The 20,615-nt window shown below is 48.6% G+C and overlaps 1 protein-coding gene and 1 pseudogene across 1 annotated transcript in view; one reads left to right on the top strand and one right to left on the bottom strand.

Annotated features, from left to right (window-relative positions):
* CDC5L (cell division cycle 5 like) overlaps positions 1-20,615 on the top strand; it is a 181,123-nt gene that overhangs the window by 47,435 nt on the left and 113,073 nt on the right. The window contains exons 5-6 of the mRNA XM_086926221.1: positions 4,226-4,325; positions 15,036-15,254. Of these exons, the coding sequence (XP_086782347.1) occupies positions 4,226-4,325; positions 15,036-15,254 (319 nt within the window). The remainder of the gene's footprint in view (positions 1-4,225; positions 4,326-15,035; positions 15,255-20,615) is intronic.
* Positions 15,422-15,885, bottom strand: LOC147707001 (large ribosomal subunit protein mL42 pseudogene; annotated as a pseudogene).

Genomic DNA, 20,615 nt, shown 5'->3' on the forward strand with positions numbered 1-20,615 from the left:
CACTGGACTCTTTGGTTGTATCCAACGCACGCAAGCGGGCAAACTTGCAGACCACGGGTGATGCTCCTCCCCCAGACAAAGAATCGAAGATCTTTGAAGCCTCAGGAAAACGTATTGCTGCGCAGGCAGCTAATATCTGGCGCATTTCAAACACGCAAGCCCTACTTGCACGCTACGATAGGGCACACTATGACACCCTAGAAACCCTTCTACAGCACTTACCTGATCAGTACAAAGAGGGAGCTGAGATGTTAATTCAGGAGGGGAAGCTTATCACCAATGCTTCCATTAAGTGCGCACTGGACGTGGCTGATACCGCCTCCAGAGCTATAAACACTAGCGTGCTACTGCGTAGGCATGCATGGCTTAGGATATCAGGCTTTAAACCAGACATACAGACTACGATCCTAAACCAAACAGTTAATCCTGACCACCTGTTTGGGCCAGAAGTGGATGCAACCCTTGAAAAGATGAAAAAAGACACTGACACTGCTAAGTCTATGGGGGCCCTACAGTCCCAGCAGTTTCAGGGTGGTTCCTTTCGCCGCTCCAATAACAGAGGCACCTCAAGGGGTCAGGCATCGCAATCCACGCCTTACTATAAAAGCAACACCCAGACCTCATACACCAACAAGGGTAGAGGTGGTTACAGGGGCAACAACGTCAAAGGCAGGGGACGTGGAAACAGCTCCAGGTCCTCCGCCACCAACAAACAGTGACGCCTTGTCGCTGCCCCCCGACCACACAACACCAGTCGGGGGGGAGACTCCAGCAGTTCCTGCCCGCGTGGAAATCCATCACCACGGACAGGTGGGTCAGATCTCTTATCCAATACGGTTACTGTCTGGAGCTCACTTCCACTCCACCAAACATACCTCCAAGACACCGTCCTATGTCCGGCGAGCACTTGCACTTGTTGCAGCAGGAGGTCCAAGTCATGCTGCAAAAAGGGGCAATAGAGCTTGTTCCACTGCAAGAAAGGGGAACAGGGGTTTACTCTCTGTACTTTCTAATCCCCAAAAAGGACGGATCCCTCAGGCCCATCCTGGACCTCAGGCCCCTCAACTGGTACATTCTGTCAGAACATTTCCATATGCTCACGTTGCAGCAGGTCCTCCCTCTGCTTCGGCAGGGGGACTTCCTGGCTACTCTGGATCTCAAGGATGCATACTTTCACATTCCCCTGCATCCTTCACACAGGAAGTACCTCAGGTTCACCATTCAAGACCAGCACTACCAGTTCAGGGTTCTGCCTTTCGGGGTCACCACAGCGCCCAGGGTCTTTACAAAGTGCCTGGCGACTGTGGCAGCGCATCTCAGACGTCAAAACATCCACGTCTACCCCTATCTGGACGACTGGCTCATTCAGGCAAAGTCGGAACAACAGTGCGCCGACCACGTGTCCCGCACCATTCATCTCCTGCACGATCTGGGATTCTCACTGAATTACCCAAAATCCCATCTCCAGCCCGCCCACATACGGCAGTATCTGGGCGCGACGATAAACACTCTGGCAGCCAATGCGCAGCCAAATTCGGTGAGAGTCGCCAGTATTCAGGCGCTGATCCAACGATTCAGACCTCAGCACTCGCTTCCAGCGAAGGTGTTCATGCAGTTGATAGGCATGATGGCCTCCTGCATCTCCATTGTCCTGCACGCGAGGTTACATATGCGCCCGCTCCAGGAGTGCCTCGCACGTCAGTGGACTCAGGCTCACAGGCAACTAACAGACCTAGTGTTGGTGAGCGGTCGGGCGTACAACTCTCTGCATTGGTGGAATTCACAAAACCTTTGCAAGGGCCGACCGTTCCACGAGCCTGTGCCACAGATTATCCTGACGACGGACGCTTCTCTCCAGGGATGGGGAGCGCATGTACTCCATTACACAGTGCAGGGACTATGGACACTACAGCCAAGGAAGATGCACATCAATGTATTGGAACTGATGGCGGTCTTCATGGCCTTAAAGGCATTCAAAGTACATCTGTGCAACAAGGTCGTGTTGATCCGGACGGGAACATGACGGCCATGTACTACATTCAGAAACAGGGGGGCACACACTCTCCGCAGCTGTCTCATCTGGCTCAGAGCATGTGGAAGTGGGCCATTCAGAGGAACATTTTCCTGATGGCAGAACATCTCCCAGGCAAAGACAATCAGATGGCGGACCTGCTCAGCAGGCACAGCCACCAAATGCACGAGTGGGAGATACATCCATCAGTACTCCAACCGTACTTCCAAAGGTGGGGTCATCCAGAGATAGACCTGTTCGCCACAAGGGAGAACGCAAAATGCCAAAGCTTCGCCGCCAGGTTCCCACACCCGCAATCGCAGGGCAATGCGATGTGGATGAACTGGTCAGGCAGATTTGCGTACGCTTTTCCCCCAGCACCTCTGATACCGCTGGTGGCACGCAAGCTCAGGCAGCACTCGATGACTCTCATCCTGGTTGCTCCAACGTGGGCTCGCCAACCATGGTACACCACGTTTCTGGAACTTTCCGTGGTACCGCATCAAAGGCTTCATCTCACACCCAGCCTTCTGACGCAGAGCCATGGCGACATTCAGCACCCAGATCCGCAACAGCTCAACCTGGCGATCTGGCTCCTGAAGTCCTAGAGTTTGGCTACCTCAATCTTCTCCCCGATTGCATGGACATCATTCGGGAGGCAAGAAAGCCCACTACTAGAGCATGTTATGCGGCTAAATGGAAGCGGTTTGTCATTTATTGTGCAAACCACGACATTAACCCGCCGGATGCTTCCATTCAGAACATCATATGTTACCTGTTCCATCTGTACCAATGCAATTTGGCGTATTCTTCCATCCGCATTCACCTGTCTGCGATGGCCGCATACCTCCAGAATAGGCAACACCTATCACTTTTCAAGGTTCCTGCTATCAAGGCATTTCTGGAAGGACTCAAAAGGGTCATTCCACCACGGACACCACCAGCTCCAGAATGGAACCTCAATGTGGTTCTTACAAGGCTGATGGGTCCTCCTTTCGAGCCACTACACTCTTGTGAGCTTCAGTTTCTGACTTGGAAAGTGGCTTTCTTAGTAGCAATTACATCGCTACGGAGGGTCTGTGAGTTGCAGGCCCTCACCATCCAAGAACCTTTTTTCCAAGTCCATGCAAACAGGGTGGTGCTCCGCACTAACCCTAAATTTCTACCCAAGGTTGTATCTCAATTCCACATAAACCAGACAATTGAGTTGCCAGTGTTTTTCCAAAACCCTGAGTCTCTGGCGGAGCGGATGCTCCACACCCTTGACGTCAAAAGAGCCCTAATGTACTACATTGACAGGACAAAGGATTTTCGAAAGACTAAGCAGCTTTTCGTTGCCTTTGCATCACACCACAAGGGTAACGCTATTTCCAAAGCTGGTATCGCTAGGTGGATCGTGAAATGTATTCAGATCTGTTACGCTAAGGCTAAACGCACTCTTACAATTCCACCAAGAGCCCACTCCACCAGAAAGTTGGGGGGCTCTATGGCTTTCCTTGGGAACATTCCCTTAGAGGATATATGTAGAGCAGCCACATGGTCTACCACACATACATTTACTAAACATTACTGTGTAGACGTGCACTCTAAACAGCAGGCAGCTGTAGGGCAGGCTGTTCTCAAGACACTTTTCCAAACTGCTGCAGCTGGCACGGGCGGCCGCCGCTAATAGAGGGACTGCTATGTATTCTATGCACAGATATGAATTCAGCAGCCCACATGCCTCGAACTGCAAATGCTACTTACCAGTATGCATCTGTTCTTGGCATGTAGGGCTGCTGACATTCATATCGCCCGCCCTCCTCCCCGGCGCCTGTAGCAGCTGCAGTATTCATGCATATGCGCATAGCATGGTCATCACTCACATAGTTCACTCCATCTCGGCCACAATGGCTAAAAACAATCTGGGGATGGAGGCTATGCCCATGCGCACTGTAGTCCAGGGGAGGAGCCACCTATCTCGTGATACTTCGAAGACTCTTCCAGGACAACAATGTGCAATCATCCGGACCCAACACTAGGCGGCGATCTATGCACAGATATGAATGTCAGCAGCCCTACATGCCAAGAACAGATGCATACTGGTAAGTAGCATTTGCATTCCATACAACCTTCTGAAGAGGCATTCCACTTCATTAGTATCATATGTATTTGTGCTTTCATTTGTATTTGTTCCTTGTGTGAAATAGCAATATGCTGTGTGTGTTTTGGCAGATGAACTTGAGATGCTTTCTGAAGCTCGTGCTCGTCTAGCTAACACTCAGGGAAAGAAGGCAAAGAGGAAAGCGAGAGAAAAGCAGCTTGAGGAAGCAAGGTGGGTTCTTTATAGACGGGTAACTACTTTTATGTGCCTGTGCTCTTTTTCTTAAATGTTTAGATACTGGTTTCCTGTTCTATCTTTCCTCGTCTCTTTATCAAGCTATGGGAATGTGATTGGGTAGCCACAATTTGATTTTGAGAGGTGAAGCTCCAAATTGGGTAAGACTATATTGATGAAAAACAATTCATGCTGATAAAGTTATTTTAGGTTAACATGTTGTAATCTTGGTCTCTATATCCCCCTCTAGACAGAAGTTACTTATGACATTTGATACATTAGCAAGCTTTCAGTGATGCAGTAAGTGAAGTCGCAGGTATGCAGGAATACTTCCAACCTGGGCAGTTTAAAATATCTGAAATTTCAAGTAATCACCCACAAGGTCATTTTTGACTTAACATGGTTTACCTCACTACAGGGGCTAATGGACACCATTTTTGTGTCATAACGTTCTGTTGAATCATGCAATTGTTCCATCTGTTTGATTTTTTTTTTTTTTGTTTTTTTATTTCATACAATATATGGGCAGAATTCATATTATGAATGTTTGCTTACTGTTCATTGACCACGGTATATACTAGTTTAGGCAGTTAGTAAGTCAGTGTATGTGTGTAATTTAATGCCCCTATAAATTAATTTGTGGTGTTCTTTAAATTAATTTGATAGTTTTTGTCTAAATTGCACCCTCATTTTGTTTTAAATAACATAAGGGGCGTGGCCAAGATGGCGGCGTGGTAGGACGCGCTTTTCTCGGCTCCTGCCCAGACAGGCCACAAATAGTTCGAGGTGACTCCGGGTCCTGTCCAGGAACGTACCATACTCTAATTGAGCCTGAAAGCCTGTCGGGAATAGAGTGAGGGCGGGCGCCCCACCAAGACCGCGGAGAGACGGATCCGGCCTCCCTGGGACATGGAGGCTCCGGCAACGCATTGGTCCTCGTCTTGGACCATCGAGGCCAGATACTCCTCTCCTGGTCACCCTGGACCTAGCGACTCTCCAGGTGACCCTCCCCCCAGCACCGGGACTACCATCCGGAACACGGCACCCCGGTAGGGCCGCAAACGGGGCTGTGAGTGAGACCCGCTCTGCCCCCAGAGCTACAACCCTTCCCCCCGCTGCTCTGGACAAAAGCACCAAATTTGACCCCCTGGGCCCTCATGGAGGCAACGACCCAGGCGGCCCCATTGCTTGTTACAGCGGACTCCCCCCAGCAGACCCACAAGGAGACCGCGCGCAGGACCATAACGCAGTAGTGCAGCCATAGCGGTTGGAGAGCCGGCTGTTCCGGATGACCAGCGTCGCAAGTTCTTAACGTTGTAGGGGGAAGATCGTGGTGGGACCACACCTACTCAGCTGAATTTAGCGGCCCCGGCCTAAGACTCCAATTGGCGGACTTTCATGACCATTGGGGCGGCACACTGACTCCCTGACAGCACACCGGCGGACGCTTGAGATGGGAGAGGGAGCATGTCCAAATCCAGGAATACCAAGGTGAAACCCCTAAAAGACATCTTCGGCCGCTCAGTCAATCCCCAACATGGCTACCGCATGCCCGAAGCCGAGGCCTCGAGACATCCTACGAATGCTGTAGATGAACCCTTCACAAAGGTTTTCCTATAGTCGCTGTTTCTCACTCTTAGGGAAGATATCCAATCGGTGAAAAACGAATTTGCAGCACAGATCAAAGAAATTCGCCGGGTTGTTGACTGTGTATGGGAGCGAGTGGCCACCCACGAAGAGAAAAGTGACGCCACAGCTACTGAACTAACCATGCTCCAGCAGGAGGTAATTCGGCTGCAGGACCAGAACGAGGACATCCAGACCCACCTGGAAGATCTTGAAAATCGATCCCGAAGGCACAACATCCGGACCCGTGGTGTAAAAACCTCAGACGGTACTCTCGATCTGTTCACTTTCACTAACAACCTCTTTCGGTACATTCTGGGGGATTCTCACGAGGCTGACATTGTTCTGGACAGACTCAAGCAACTAGTGGACACGCCCACCCACCTCGCAGGCCACACGCTCAACCCCATCTTCTCCGCCAGCAACCACGTCTCCTTCAGCCACTCCACCAGACCACACTGGACCGACCACAGCTGCATCCACTTCACCTTCAAGAAGGCCACCTCCCACCAGCAGACGCTACAGATCCCCCGCAGATGCTGGAGCAAAGTCACCACAGACCAGCTGACCAGATCGCTGAGCCAGAACCCACCTGTCAACACCCCGACGCAGCACACAATCTCGCACAGTGGATCACCAACTGCGCCGACGACCTCGCTCCTCTGAAGAAACCCCCAGGCAAGACGAGCAACAGAAAAACCTCCTGGTTCACAGACACCCTCAAAATCGTAAAGAAATCATGCCGAACCCTCGAAAAAGCTTGGCGCCACAAACGGACATCAGAAAACATGACCGCCCTCAAGAACGCCACCCGCGAATACCACCAGATGATCCGCACCACCAAAAGGACATCATTCAAAGAGCGGCTGGACACCAACGCCCACAACAGCGAGGAACTCTTCAGCATCGTCAAAGAACTCTCCAACCCCAACAACAATGACATCACACCGTCGCAAGACTTCTGCAACTCCCTCGCCACATTCTTCCACCGCAAGATCGCAGATATACACGACAGCTTCGGACCACAGACTCAGCCTCCAACCACCAAACCAACGACCCCCACCACCAGCCTCGGCTCATGGACCCCCTCAGCACTGAAGACACCACCCGCGTCATGAACACCATCCACTCCGGCTCCCCCTCTGACCCATGCCCTCATCATATCTTCAACAAAGCAGACACCATCATTGCACCCCACCTCCGAAACGTCATTAACAGCTCCTTCACATCAGCCAACTTCCCGGGAAGCTGGAAACACGCAGAAATCAATGCTCTTCTGAAAAAACCAACAGCGGATCCCAAAGACCTCAAGAACTTCCGCCCCATCTCTCTTCTCCCATTCCCAGCGAAAGTCATCGAGAAGACCGCCAACAAACAGCTGACTGCATTCCTTGAAGAAAACCACTCGCTCGACCCATCCCAGTCCGGATTTCAAGCCAACCACAGCACCGAGACCGCCCTCATCGCAGCCACCGATGACATTAGGACCCTGATGGATAACGGAGAGACAGCCGCTCTCATCCTCCTGGACCTCTCGGCGGCCTTCGACACCGTCTGCCACTGTACCCTAATAACCCGCCTCTACAACACTGGGATCCAAGGAAAGGCCCTGGACTGGATCACATTGTTCCTCTCTGACAGAACCCAGAGAGTCTGCCTCCCTCCCGCTCCGAGGCCACCAAGATCATCTGCGGCGTACCCCAGGGCTCCTCACTCAGCCCAACTCTCTTCAATATCTACATGAGCCCCCTCGCCACTATCGCCCGCAAACACAACATCAACATCATCTCCTACGCCGACGACACCCAACTCATACTCTCCCTCACCAAAGACCCTCTCACGCCAAAGCCAACTTCCAGGACGAAATGAAAGAGATTGCACAATGGATGAGGCACAGCCGCCTGAAGTTCAACTCAGACAAGACGGAGGTCCTCATCCTCGGAAAATCCCCTTCCGCCTGGGACGACTCCTGGTGGCCCACGTCGCTGGGCACCCCACCAACACCCACTGACCACGCACGCAACCTGGGATTCATCCTCAACTCCTCTCTCACGAAGACCAAGCAAGTCAACGCAGTCTTGTCCTCGTGTATCAACACCCTGCGCATGCTCCGAAAGATCTTCCGGTGGATCCCCACCGAAACCAGAAAGACGGTCACCCAGGCCCTCGTCACCAGCCGACTGGACTACGGAAACGCCCTATACGCAGGAACCACAGCCAAACTTCGGAAACGCCTTCAGCGCATACAGAACGCCTCTGCGCGACTCATTCTCAACATCCCCCGCCAGAGCCACATATCCGCCCACCTGAGAAACCTGCACTGGCTTCCAGTCAGCTAGAGGATCACGTTCAGGCTGCTCACCCACGCACACAAAGCGCTCCACAACATGGGCCCCGAATACCTCAACAACCGCATCTCGTTCCACACCCCCACCCGCCAACTCTGCTCCTCCAGCCTCGCCCTCGCCACCTTCCCACGGATTCGCAGAGCCCCCACCGGAGGAAGATCATTCTCCTACCTTGCAGTGAAGACATGGAATTCCCTCCCCGCACACCTACGACTGACCCAGGACCATCTCACCTTCAGGAAACACCTCAAGACCTGGCTGTTTGAGCAGTAGCAGCACCCTCCCCCCCCCCCCCCCCCTTTTGAGTAGCGCGCTCTACAAATGTAATGATTGATTGATTGATTGATTGACAGAGCACACAGGGTGGGGCCGCCCCAAGGCCCCAACACTTCACCGGCAGACATCCTGGTGTGCGTCCAAGACTTTAAAACCAAGGAGTCCATCCTCACCAAAGCAAGGGCTCTCCATTCCAGGGACACTCCCCAGTGCTGTACCAAGACTTGGCCCTGATCACACTACAGAGGCGCCGGCAGTTTCGCCTCGTATCTGAACATCTTCCGCAGCAGGGGATCTCGTACTCTTGGGGGCATCCATTTCGCCTTATCTTTTGTTACAACAGCAAGCTTAATCAGCTCTGCTCTTTAGTGGACACTTGCTGCCTGCTAGGCCTGGCGACACCAGGCGAAGAAGACTACAACTGTAGCACCACTTCAGGGCCCGAGACCTCTCCATCGGGATGGCAACGGCTGGGTAGAAGACGCCATCCTCGGAGACCGCCCAAATCAGAAATCGCTAGAAAGTCAACAGGCAGCATTGCACCGCAGCCACGAATGCCCTCGCTGGAGAGCGCTCCACCACCAAGTGAAAGCCCGGGAGGTCCTTCCTTTACTGGATCCTCTCAATGCATCCCTGCTGACTCTCGGTGGGCGGCGGGGAGGGGTGCTACTCTTTTTGGAACCTGGTGTTTGACAACTTCACTGACCGTTCTTGTCAGCGCACATCCCAGGTTGGGGGCCTTTCTCAGGCTGGGGTAGCTTGTGTCCGGGAGTTGGGACTCACTGATCTGTGGCACCACTTTCACCCTCATAGTCGGGCTTATACTTATTACTCAGGGGCTCATAAAACATACGCCAGATTACTTCCTCAGCTCCACCCCGCTGCAGGCGCTTGCGACTGACACCGAGATACTTACAGCATCATTATCAGACCACTCTCCAGTCATGGCATCCTTTCAGCTCCGGCGCATCAATCAACCATTGCGACACTGGTTTGACCCACTACTACACCAGGCCTCCACAGTTGACCAAATCAAAGCGGCCATCTCAAACTATCTTGCCCTCAACTCTAACTCGGACACATCCCTAGTGACACAATGGACTTAAAGCCGTCCTACGGGAAGAATTCATTGCCATCTCGTCAGCTAGTAACATAGAACATAGTCGCAAACGAGCTGAGCTTACTTAAAGGGTTGCAGAACTGGATCAGATGCACCAACGCACTAAAGCAGCCAGAGCCTGGCGCTAACTATGTGCGGAACGGAAACAACTCGCAGCACTAGTTCAAGACAAGGCCGAATATGCGGCTCTCAGTCTACATCATTCCTACTACACTGGGGGCGATGGATGCAGCCGTTTTCTAACCCACAAACTGCGGGAAGCTCGGCAGAATCAAGGGGTGCAGACCATTCGACATGCGGGGGGCGAGCTTACTTAGGATGATGCAGCCATCGTGGTAGCCTTCCGAGACTTCTACGTGGCACTTTACTCGAGCGACCCCCTAGAAGCACTCCACTGTTCATACTACTAAAAGGGCTGCAAAGATACCTGCTCTTAACCAAGTGCAGGCAGACCATCTCGATAGAGACATAGGGAGAGAAGAAGATATTGCGGCGATCTCCCGCCTTCGGCTCGGTAAATCACCTGGGCCAGAGGACTATTCAACAGCCTTCTATAAAAACTTTCTGTGCTCAAGTAGCCCCCTTATTACGAGATTTATTTAACACCTTTGCCCAAACTGGAGCCATCCCCGAGGAAATGCTGGAAGCGTCAATTGTAGTCATCCCAAAGCCCGGGAAAGACACATCAGTCTGCAGCGCATATAGACCAATTTCCCTCCTAAACTTAGATATCAAGCTCTACACGAGCATACTCGAGGCTCTCCTAGCGCCTTACATGCCTCTCTGGTGGAACCAGACCATTACATGCCTCTCTGGTGGAACCAGACCAGGCGGGTTTCATACCACAAAGACAGACAAGTGATCATACAAAAAGTGTCCTACACCTCATTGAAAAAGCCTCTTGCACACAGGGGGAATATATGTTATTGGCCACCGATGCAGAGAAGGCCTTTGATAGGGTACACTGACCCTATTTAGAACAGGTCCTGTTGAGATTCGGCTTTGGTGAGAAACTGCGCACGCGAATATTGAACTGCTATCGTTCGCCCAAGGCCACAGTTCGAGTGAACAGTCACACATCGTCCCGGTTCCCCATAATTAGAGGCACGAGGCACAGGTGCGCTCTCTCTCCTCCTTGTTGCGCTTTATGTGGAACCGCTTGCACTGAGGGTCAGACACCACCCTCTCATAACCGGGATCAAATTCTGTGGGGGAGGTCCATACCATCAGCCTATATGCAGATGACATGGTGCTCTCGCTTACTAGCCCGATCCAGTCGCTGAGGGCGCTCTTCATCTAATTACACGGTTTTGCGCAGGCCCTGGGGGTTTAAAATTAACATGGAAAAATCGACGCTCTTAACATTTCTCTCACTCCACACACGTTGGCTCTTATATGAGAAGAACATCCCATACAGTGGTCTGCCTTCACGATCCAGTACTTGGGGGTGCAATAACACTCTACTATTCAAGCTACTGTCACTGCATACTATGATAGGCTTCGCACCCACATCCGCAAAGAATTAGGCCAGTGGAAATATCATACCTTCTCCTGGTTGGGCAGAATAGCAGCAACTAAGATGACTATACTAGCCCAGATTCTATACCTTTTCCAGATGCTTCCTCTCTGTCCGCCTGCTGGCTGGATTCAGCAAACTCAGTCAGACCTAGCACACTTCATATGGCTAGTTTCAAGCTTGCACTAGCGATTTTGCCGCCGGAACGGGGGTGGGAAGGGATCTCTGACTTGCAGCTCTATTTTTAGACCTCACAGCTCTGCTATTTAATGGAGTGGAGCCGCCTCGAGTCCAAGAAGCATTGGTTGTTCCAAGACCAGACAGTTGCAGCTACGCCCCTGCAGGGTTTCCCCTTCTCCACAAAACACAGAGGCCACATAACCTCTACGCATCCTACATCACAAGCACGACTATGGAGGCCTGGGACCACACTGCCACTATCCACGAGCTGACATCCTTTCCCTACCCATAGCACCATTATTTAATAATACAGAATTTCAGCCCGGCATGGACGCTAAGGCTTTTGCAAGCTGGCGCCCCACTCCTTGCAGATCCTTGGGTCACCTGTTTGAGCTGGAGGGAATCATTCCATTCCCGCAACTCCGGACAGACTATGGTATCCCGGAAACGGAGAGACATACGAGAAATGGCTTGTTACCAGAACCTCTGACAAGAAGCTCATTTCTGACCTTTACAAACACTTGTTAGCCACCACTACTCTCTCATACAACGCGTGGCGGGCACGATGGGAACGGGAGCTAGGCCGGTCTCTCACCCATAAGGAATGGGACAATATCTGTTATAGGACTCGACACTCAACGTACCACACAGGCCTTACTGAGACACTGACTAAGGTGGTTACCTATTGGTACTATACGCCGGAGCGCCTCCATCACTTTTATCCCTGTCAGAGTGCTCTATGTTGGAGAGGCTGTGGGGAGGCGGGTACCCTGGAACACCTTTTGTGGAGTTGTGACTGCATTCAACCATATTGGTCCCAAATCCTTGACGAAATAGATTCTCATCTTGACACACAACTCCCACGCTTCCCAGCCTAAATCCTCTTGCCCTACCCAATCCGTTAATGTATCCTCTAAAATCCTGAAGGGGCCGTCTGATCGCCTGGGCGGCCATTCGAAATATATTGGTGCACTGGCGCCCACCCTCCCCCTCACTGCCCCAAGCCCCCACCTAATTCTGGATGGCTTCAGAGACTCTGGCTAGTACTAGGGATGGAGAAGCTAACTCTCACTCTGGCGGGCAGGGGGTCTGAGTTCCCGGAGCTGTGGTGCCCCTTCCAAACATTGCTTATAACTGAATTCAGGGAGCTGACTTGCCCCGCTACCTCAGACTTCTACGCCTCGCTGACACGCAAATCCCACAGGAGGGCTCTTCGCGTAAAGTTAACAGGCCACAATAATTTTCAGCATGTTTCATGATCCCTTTTTTTCCCTTTTCCTGTTTTGTTTTGTTTGGTGGACGAGAGGGGGTTGGAGGGTGGTAATGTTGGGTCTCTTTTGTTGTGCTGCTTTCTTCTGCTCTTTTTAAATATTTTCTCTTGCAGACCCGCTCTGTGCATATTACCTTGTTAATGCCCTTAATCATGACACTTGGTGTCTGTATTACATTGTACGTGGGAGCTCGGGAGGTCTTGTTCTTCCTCCATTTAATTGTTCTAAAAATCAATAAAAGATTTAAACCATAAATCGCATGATAAATCGGATGGCACAGCTTGTGCATTAAATGTAAAATCTGAAACAAAGGCCTTCTCCGTGTAGTTCTAGCTACAACACCATTTCTTAGAAGTATTCAGCACCCTTTACATTTCCTTTCAAACCTTCAACATGACCAGTAATGGGAGGATGAGTAAAAAGTGCCTCTCATATGCAAAGACAATCTGCATCCTTATTGAAGTTATTTTTGTGACTCGTTGGCTGAGGACTATAAGCTATGGAAATTCGAAAGTTAGGATAGGATAACTGATTTTGCACCATGTTCAGAGTATGTTCTTAAACAAGGAATGTAACATGGCTTTGGAGAAGGCCTTTATTGTTATCCGAAGAAACAAGTATCAAAATGTGTGCCAGAAAAAGATTTAGTATAAAGTGTGTTTTTCAAGATTTTACCACGCCTTAACCAGGGTAATTTGGGATTATTGATGATAGCCATAAAACAGATATTTGTATTGGACTACATCATGTCCTAGGAAGAAAATTCAGAAGAAAATTAATTCTGATTTAATATGTTAATAAAAACCTCATTTAATTGTCTTTTATCATGTTTAAGCCCAAGCACAGAAGTATGTGTATACTTATTGGGGATTGAAAGCTGGAAACTTTTTTTGCGTGCATTAAAATAGACCATGTGTACTCACAAACTTTTTCCCCGTATCCAAAAACTGTAATCATTGGTGTAATCATTGATGCCAGCAGGGTTCGGCTCGGGGTTGCGTCGGGGCAGTGAACATTGTACATGGTTTGGACTGTGACTCATGTAGTTAATTTAAAGGTTTCATTACACACTACCCCCTAAATTAAGGCCAGAGTCTCTATCAGCTGTATCAGAGTTGTTCTCCATCTCCCACACCTTGGAGTAAACCGCATCAGTTTGCTAATGCTACCTTTTGCGAGTTAGGTGTACAAAGGAAGTTACTCTTATTATGTAATTAAACTAAATTAGACTCTTTGGCCTCACAATCTATGTATGCCTTTTGTCTCTTACCTGTAAACATCTGAGTGCTAGGCTAAGTGAAAGTGCTATAAATAATCCTTGATAATCGCCCCCACCCCTAAAAAAATCCAAGAAGTGAGATCCACTGAGGTGGGTACACAAGAACACCCAATCACCTCTACTAGAGGTGATTCTATAGTATAAACGTTTTAGCCAATGTACGTAAACTTGACCTTTAACCTTGGCTTTACCACTTTGCTAAATTATGCTGCTTGTGAAGTCTGCATGAAAAGTCTGGGCAGGTTCCACAGCCTAGTGGCTCTCAGTAAGAGTAGTCCCACCACTAGAACCACTAACACCCCAGTTGCGTTATGAAGAAGACAGAACATATGGAATCATAATACATGGTTTTTATTAATCTCAGCCTTCCCAGTAAGCAATAGTGTGCTTTTTGTCTAATTAACTGTCAATATGTAATAGAAGTGTGCAAGCCACAGAAGGCTTGAACAGGCTCTGAATGAGCTTGAGGTTGTCTTGGATTCTCTATCCCTAAATATTCCAAACCTGTGTGTGACTTGTCCTTCACCCGAGCTCTAACCTAATGCTCCAAGAATTAAAAGGAAAGTATAAACTTTTGATGTTAAATTAGAGTGAGCGAAAGTGATACTGATCTCGTGGCTTCCCTGTTTGACCAAGTTGTGTGATCTTGGGGAATTGTTTTTTTTAATGTTACCTCTGTTTTATTCGTTATATAATGCAATACTTAATATCAGGATGTGTGCAGTACAAAAACGTCCCTTGTGTTTGATTTATTAGACCTAGGCGAATTGAGGGTGCACATGACAATTAAACTTGCCTCTTGATTCACTAATGGCATTGTAAGCAGAGATGAGGGAAAGGGGATGAATGTTTCTACGTTTAAACATGAAGGTGTTCCTAAAAACCTGCCCTTTTTATACTTTACTTCAAATTACTTGAAAATAAATGACTGCTTAACATCTTTCTAAATGTTAGTGGTTAGCCTGGTAAACAGTGGTCAAGTGCTGCTGTTCTTCAGAGGGCCACATGTAATAACAGACAGGCAGCAAGCAGCCCTCAGGGCTTACTGTAGTATTCTGAGACAAATCTGATTGTTTATCTTTTTTTGACAGGCGTCTTGCTGCGCTTCAGAAGAGGCGTGAACTTCGAGCCGCAGGAATTGAAATCCAGAAGAAAAGGAAAAAGAAAAGAGGTGTTGATTACAATGCTGAGATCCCATTTGAGAAGAAACCAGCTCAAGGTTTCTATGACACTTCTGAGGAAAACTACGATGCACTGAATGCAGATTTTAGAAAACTGAGGCAGCAAGATCTTGATGGGGAGTTAAGATCGTAAGTTTCAGCATAAAGATTTTAATTGACTTATTTTTGTAAGTGCACATGCTTGAATATTAAGAATTCTGTAGAAGTTGCAACACCAGATTCTTCTTTTTTTTTCTTTACAATCTGTTGCTATCATTTCTGTCACACAGACATAGCTTGGGGAAGACCATTAGAAATCATCGGTCTTTTGGAGGATTTGTGTTGATGCGCCTTCAACGATACTACCCCACGGGATGCCAGCGATGTTTGGTTGTGTAGAACATCTTGCTGAGTTCGATGGTAGGGCCCTGCCTGTTCTCGGGCACCTCTTCATCAAGTCTGACTTTCAGCACAAGGTCATGTGTTTCTTCTAGGCTGTGTACTGGATCTGGTCATGGTATAGACTTTGTGTGTTCAAATAGAATGTCTACTGTTGGGTGGCAGCAGACCATTGTCCTTTTAGCTGAGGTAATGGCAAGCTCAACTTTGCAGTTTGAATCTTCTGGCAGAGCAGAGTAACTAGATTTATGAGAAGCAGGGTAAAAACACTGCATCTGGTTTGATTCTTTGCAGGGTTATGAAGAAGAGGGGACTGCTTCAGACCAGCCCACAGGAAGATGTCCACCTTGGTGACCCTGCGGGCCAGCCCTGCCATCTTGCCTCAATATGGCAGGGATGGCCCGATTCTTCTTGATGGCCAGCCATATTTGATTCGAGGGAGGATACCATCGACTGAAATCCCCAGCCCGGAAATGATTGAGAAACTCCTACTGCCAACTGGGGGAGGCCCGTTGTGTTAGAAATGTGATTCCAGGTTGGCTGCAGTATGGACCCAAACTATGCAGGAACCACCACTCTCGTCAGGGTTAGCTAAATACACCCTAAAATGTAATCTGTGCTCACCCTCTGGTAGTTTGGCACAGAGCAGTCCGGCTTATCTAAAGAGGCAATGTGAAAAGTATTTGTACAACACGCCCACTCAGTAATCCAATGAAAACACCACAAAAACACTCTACTCTGGTTTAATAAAAGAAAATAATATTCATCTAAGCAAAATTAGACAAAAATTAGTAGAAGTCGAGATATGCGTTTTTAAAGAATAAACGAAAAACAGTGGTTAGAAGTCATGAGCTGTCATCAGGTTACTTATGGTCGCAAGAGACCGGTGCAAATCCAAAGTTCAGGCCGACCGCAATCGGTGGCATGCTTGCTATAAGACCCAGACTGGCCCTGCTGAAGAAATACCTCTGATGGAGGTTTTGTCCACGTCGAGAGCCTACTGCGTCATCAAGTCACACAGAAGGGGGTCCGCTTCGTTGTCTAACTCTGTTGCAGTAAATGCAATGTGTTGTCGCCAAGCTGCCTAGGCTGTGGAACCGCTGTCAGGCAGCCTCTACGTCTGTGTCGAAAAACGATGCAGCAGAATTTCTCACACATTCGATGCAATGTCGGGTTTTGAAGAAAACTGGTGCAGAACCCACTTCTGAAGCCCTTGGAGTGGGCACCTCAGGCAAGGGTAGGACTCTTGGAAGGTAGAGTCCAGCTACACCAGCAGGATTGTAGGACAGATTTTGTTCCCCTGAGCTTTCAGAGAACAGGAGGCAAGCCAGCAACTGCTTGAAGATCACTTGGAGGGAAGGCAGTGTTCAGCTCTTCTCCCAGCAGAGCCAGGGAGCAGCAGGCAGCAGCAGGCAGCAGGGCAACAAGCAGGAAAAAGCAGACCTTCCAGAAAAACAATCCAGTTGAGTCCTTTAGACAGTACATTAGTCCTTCTGACAGAGGTGAATGTAGATGAGCCTCATCTTCCTGTGTTTGTGGCTGTCTAAGCACACAAGAGAAATGTCCACTTTTTAAAAGGGGCATTTCTAAAAAAAAGTAATGCTGAATCCAACTTTACCATTAAGGAGGCTTTCGAATTACCATTCCAAACATATGAAACATGAAAAAGCTACTCTTCTTTGATCAGTTATTACAGCAATTCCCAATGCTAACCTATGAGAGGAGTAGGCCTCGCAGTAGTGATAGACGAATGTAGCTGTTTTTCACTACCAGGACATGTAAAACTTAAAAGTAAATGCACTACCTTTTACTTACACAGCACCCTGACCACAGGGATTCCTAAGGGCCTACCTTAGGGGTGACCTATGTGTAATAAAAGGGGAGTTTAAGGCTTGGCAAGTGATTTTAAATGCCAGATCGAAGTGCCAGTAAACTGCAGACACTGGCCTGGCACTGGCAGGCCTGAGATATGTTTACTTGTGTGGGTGGCCCAATCAGTGCTGCAGGCGCACTAGTCAGAAAAGGGGGTGAGATGAACAGTGTGTCTGAATTAAGCAGACCACTCTTACCCAGTCCAAAGATCAGGGCTTGATCCATTACCGTTATTTAGCTCACTGCACCATCCCAGCTCAGAACCTGGCTTATATGCAAATCAGTCTGTCCCTGGCCCAGTGCATCATGGGAACAGGGCAGACTAAACTACCAAGCCAATTCTTCACCAGAAAGGAGACAAGCTTCCGGGGACCGGTTTCTGGCATTTCAGCCGTCGTCGGCCCGGCTTGCTTGAATCCTGATGGTGCAGTGAGTCCACCATAAGCGTGGAAGGGTATACTCAGATGTGAGTCCCTTGCTCATTGTACCATCAGGATTCAAGCAAGCCGGGCCGATGACGGCTGTAATGCCAGAAACCGGTCCCCGGAAGCTTGTTTCCTTCCCAGTATAAGAATTGGCTTGGTAGTTTGGTTTGCCCTGTTCCCATGATGCACTGGGACAGGGACCGACTAATTTGCATGTAGCCAGGTTCTGAGCTGGGATGGTGCAGTGAGCTAAAAAACGGTGATGGATCAAGCCCTGATCTATTGACTGGGTAGGAGTATTCTGCTTAATTCAGAAACTCTGTCCATCACCACCCCCTTTTCTGAATCGTTTTGTCCACCATAAGCGTGGAAGGGTATACTCAGATGTGAGTCCCTTGCTCATTGCACCATCAGGATTCAAGCAAGCCGGGCCGATGACGGCTGTAATGCCAGAAACCGGTCCCCAGAAGCTTGTTTCCTTCCCAGTATAAGAATTGGCTTGGTAGTTTGGTTTGCCCTGTTCCCATGATGCACTGGGACAGGGACAGACTAATTTGCATGTAGCCAGGTTCTGAGCTGGGATGGTGCAGTGAGCTAAAAAACGGTGATGGATCAAGCCCTGATCTGTTGACTGGGTAGGAGTATTCTGCTTAATTCAGAAACTCTGTCCATCACCACCCCCTTTTCTGCAGGCGCACTAGTAGCATTTAGATTACAGGTCCTGGGTATATGGTAGACTACTTTACAAGGGACTAACAGGTAAAGTAAATATGTCAATCAGATATTTTCCAATGTAACCTTGTTTTAGGGCAGAAGCACATGCATGTTCACACTGGTCAGCATTGATAAAGTGCTCAGAGTCCTAAAGCCACCAAAAATGAGGTCAGAAAAATAGGAGAAGGAAGGCAAGGAGTTTAGGGTGACCCTTCAGAGAGGGCCCTTTTCGAACACATTCAGCCACATGCATCAAGCGATTTTGGAGTTGCAAACGGTGCGAATCGCAAAATTCGGCCGTTTGCGATTCCAAAATCTTTTTTTGGGATGCATTAAACAATTGTGTAGAAATCGCAATTTTTTGCGATTTCTAAAAATGCGATTGCATTTAAGGAATCGCATTTTTGCGATTCCTTAAATGCAATGCATGAATGTTTTAAAATATGCGAATTCGCAAATAGGGGGAGCAAATTGGACATGTGTGTGAAACTTGCACTTACAAAAACATTTCAAGGGTGCAGGGGGGGGTCCTTTGGACCCCCCTCAGCACCCTTGAAATGCATTAACAAATTGCGATTCGCAAAATGAAAATCGCAAGATGTTATTGCCTTCCCATTGATTCCTATGGGCCTTTGGCCCATAGGTATCAATGAAGGTTTTCCTTAATTGCGATTCGCAAAATGTGAATCGCAATTAAGGAAAATTAAGAAATCGCAAAAATATTTGCGAATTATTCATGCATTGCCGTTTGCGATTTCTAGATTGCGATTCCCTAATTTTCGCAATTTAGAAATCGCAAACGGGTGCAATGATGAATGTGGGTGATTACCCTTAGGACAGTGATATTGCTCACTCCGCAAAAGACGCACATCACCACACTTTGATAGAAAGAAGATTCAGTAGTTTCTCTTGCTCTCTTCATGAAAACTGAGAGGACGTGATGCTCCATTACATAATCTGGGCATAACCAGGAACCCATATGCTGTTGATCTTATGGACTCATTCCCTAAACACTCTGTGCTTCCTGTAGTCAGTGGAGATCATGCATTTTTTTTATGTGGATGGCACCATATGCTGGGTACCCACCCCAAGAAAAGTAAAAAAAAAATGGGTCCACTATTGCATTTGACAGCACATTTATCACATACATTTTCTATAACAGTCCTTTTCAGGGATTCACAGTTGTGGTCCTACAGCCCCTCAGACCCTTTTCTCCTCAGTCATGTATTGCTGAATCCCTTCCCCATACTCTTCAGTCTCCTCAAGTTCATCCATGTGTCCTTCAAGCCTGGTAGACCACCCCAGCACCTCCGCCCCTCCCGCTGCAGTGCTCTTTGTTACCTTGAGAGGTGCATTTGTATGTTGCTTGTGTACTTATTCCCCCTAAGCTCACCAGTCTGAACTCAGCCCATGCTCTACAGACTGTAGCCTCCTTGTCTCCTTATGCTCCTTAACCCTTTGTATTTCTGAGTGACCCCACACTGTGTATCAAATTCCCTTCACTTTCCAGAAGCCTCAACCCTTGAGTTTCTCTGGCACTTCTAACCCTCTTCACCTGCCACTATACTTCAAAACACCTTATCTTCCCTGCCACTCACGAAAGCTGTAGGTTCTTCGAATGGCCCGTTGACTGGACTGGGAGACAGCCTTCCATTTGTTTTGCTTCATTACTTAGCCATTTTCAGACCAGTTGCTAGACTTTCACAACCATCAGATTCAGTCTCTCACTCTGCCTCACTCCCTATTTCACTTCTTCTGTTTTTCTCTATCTTTTACTCTCCCTCACTCTCACCAACCATCTCTAACTCTCTTCAGCTCTTAGACTGCTGTCTGTCTGTGTTCTGCTTCTGCTCCTCAGTTTACAAAAACTCAGGCCATGGATTATGTACCAGCTCCCTCCCTTTGATGTTCTAGCATTGTAGCACCTTCAGTCGCACATGCAGTGCGACTTTCAGATACGGTATTGACCAGCAACACTCCATTTGAGAGCTGTGAAGCCTTCCTAAAGGCCTGCCTCTGTTTCTGTACTGTTATCGCTGCAATAACTACATACTTGAACCATATTTATGATAGAGTAATTGGTCCATTTTCAGATCAAATG

The sequence above is a fragment of the Lissotriton vulgaris genome, chromosome 6 (genome assembly GCF_964263255.1).
Source record: "Lissotriton vulgaris chromosome 6, aLisVul1.2, whole genome shotgun sequence".
In the NCBI taxonomy this organism is placed as follows: domain Eukaryota; kingdom Metazoa; phylum Chordata; class Amphibia; order Caudata; family Salamandridae; genus Lissotriton; species Lissotriton vulgaris.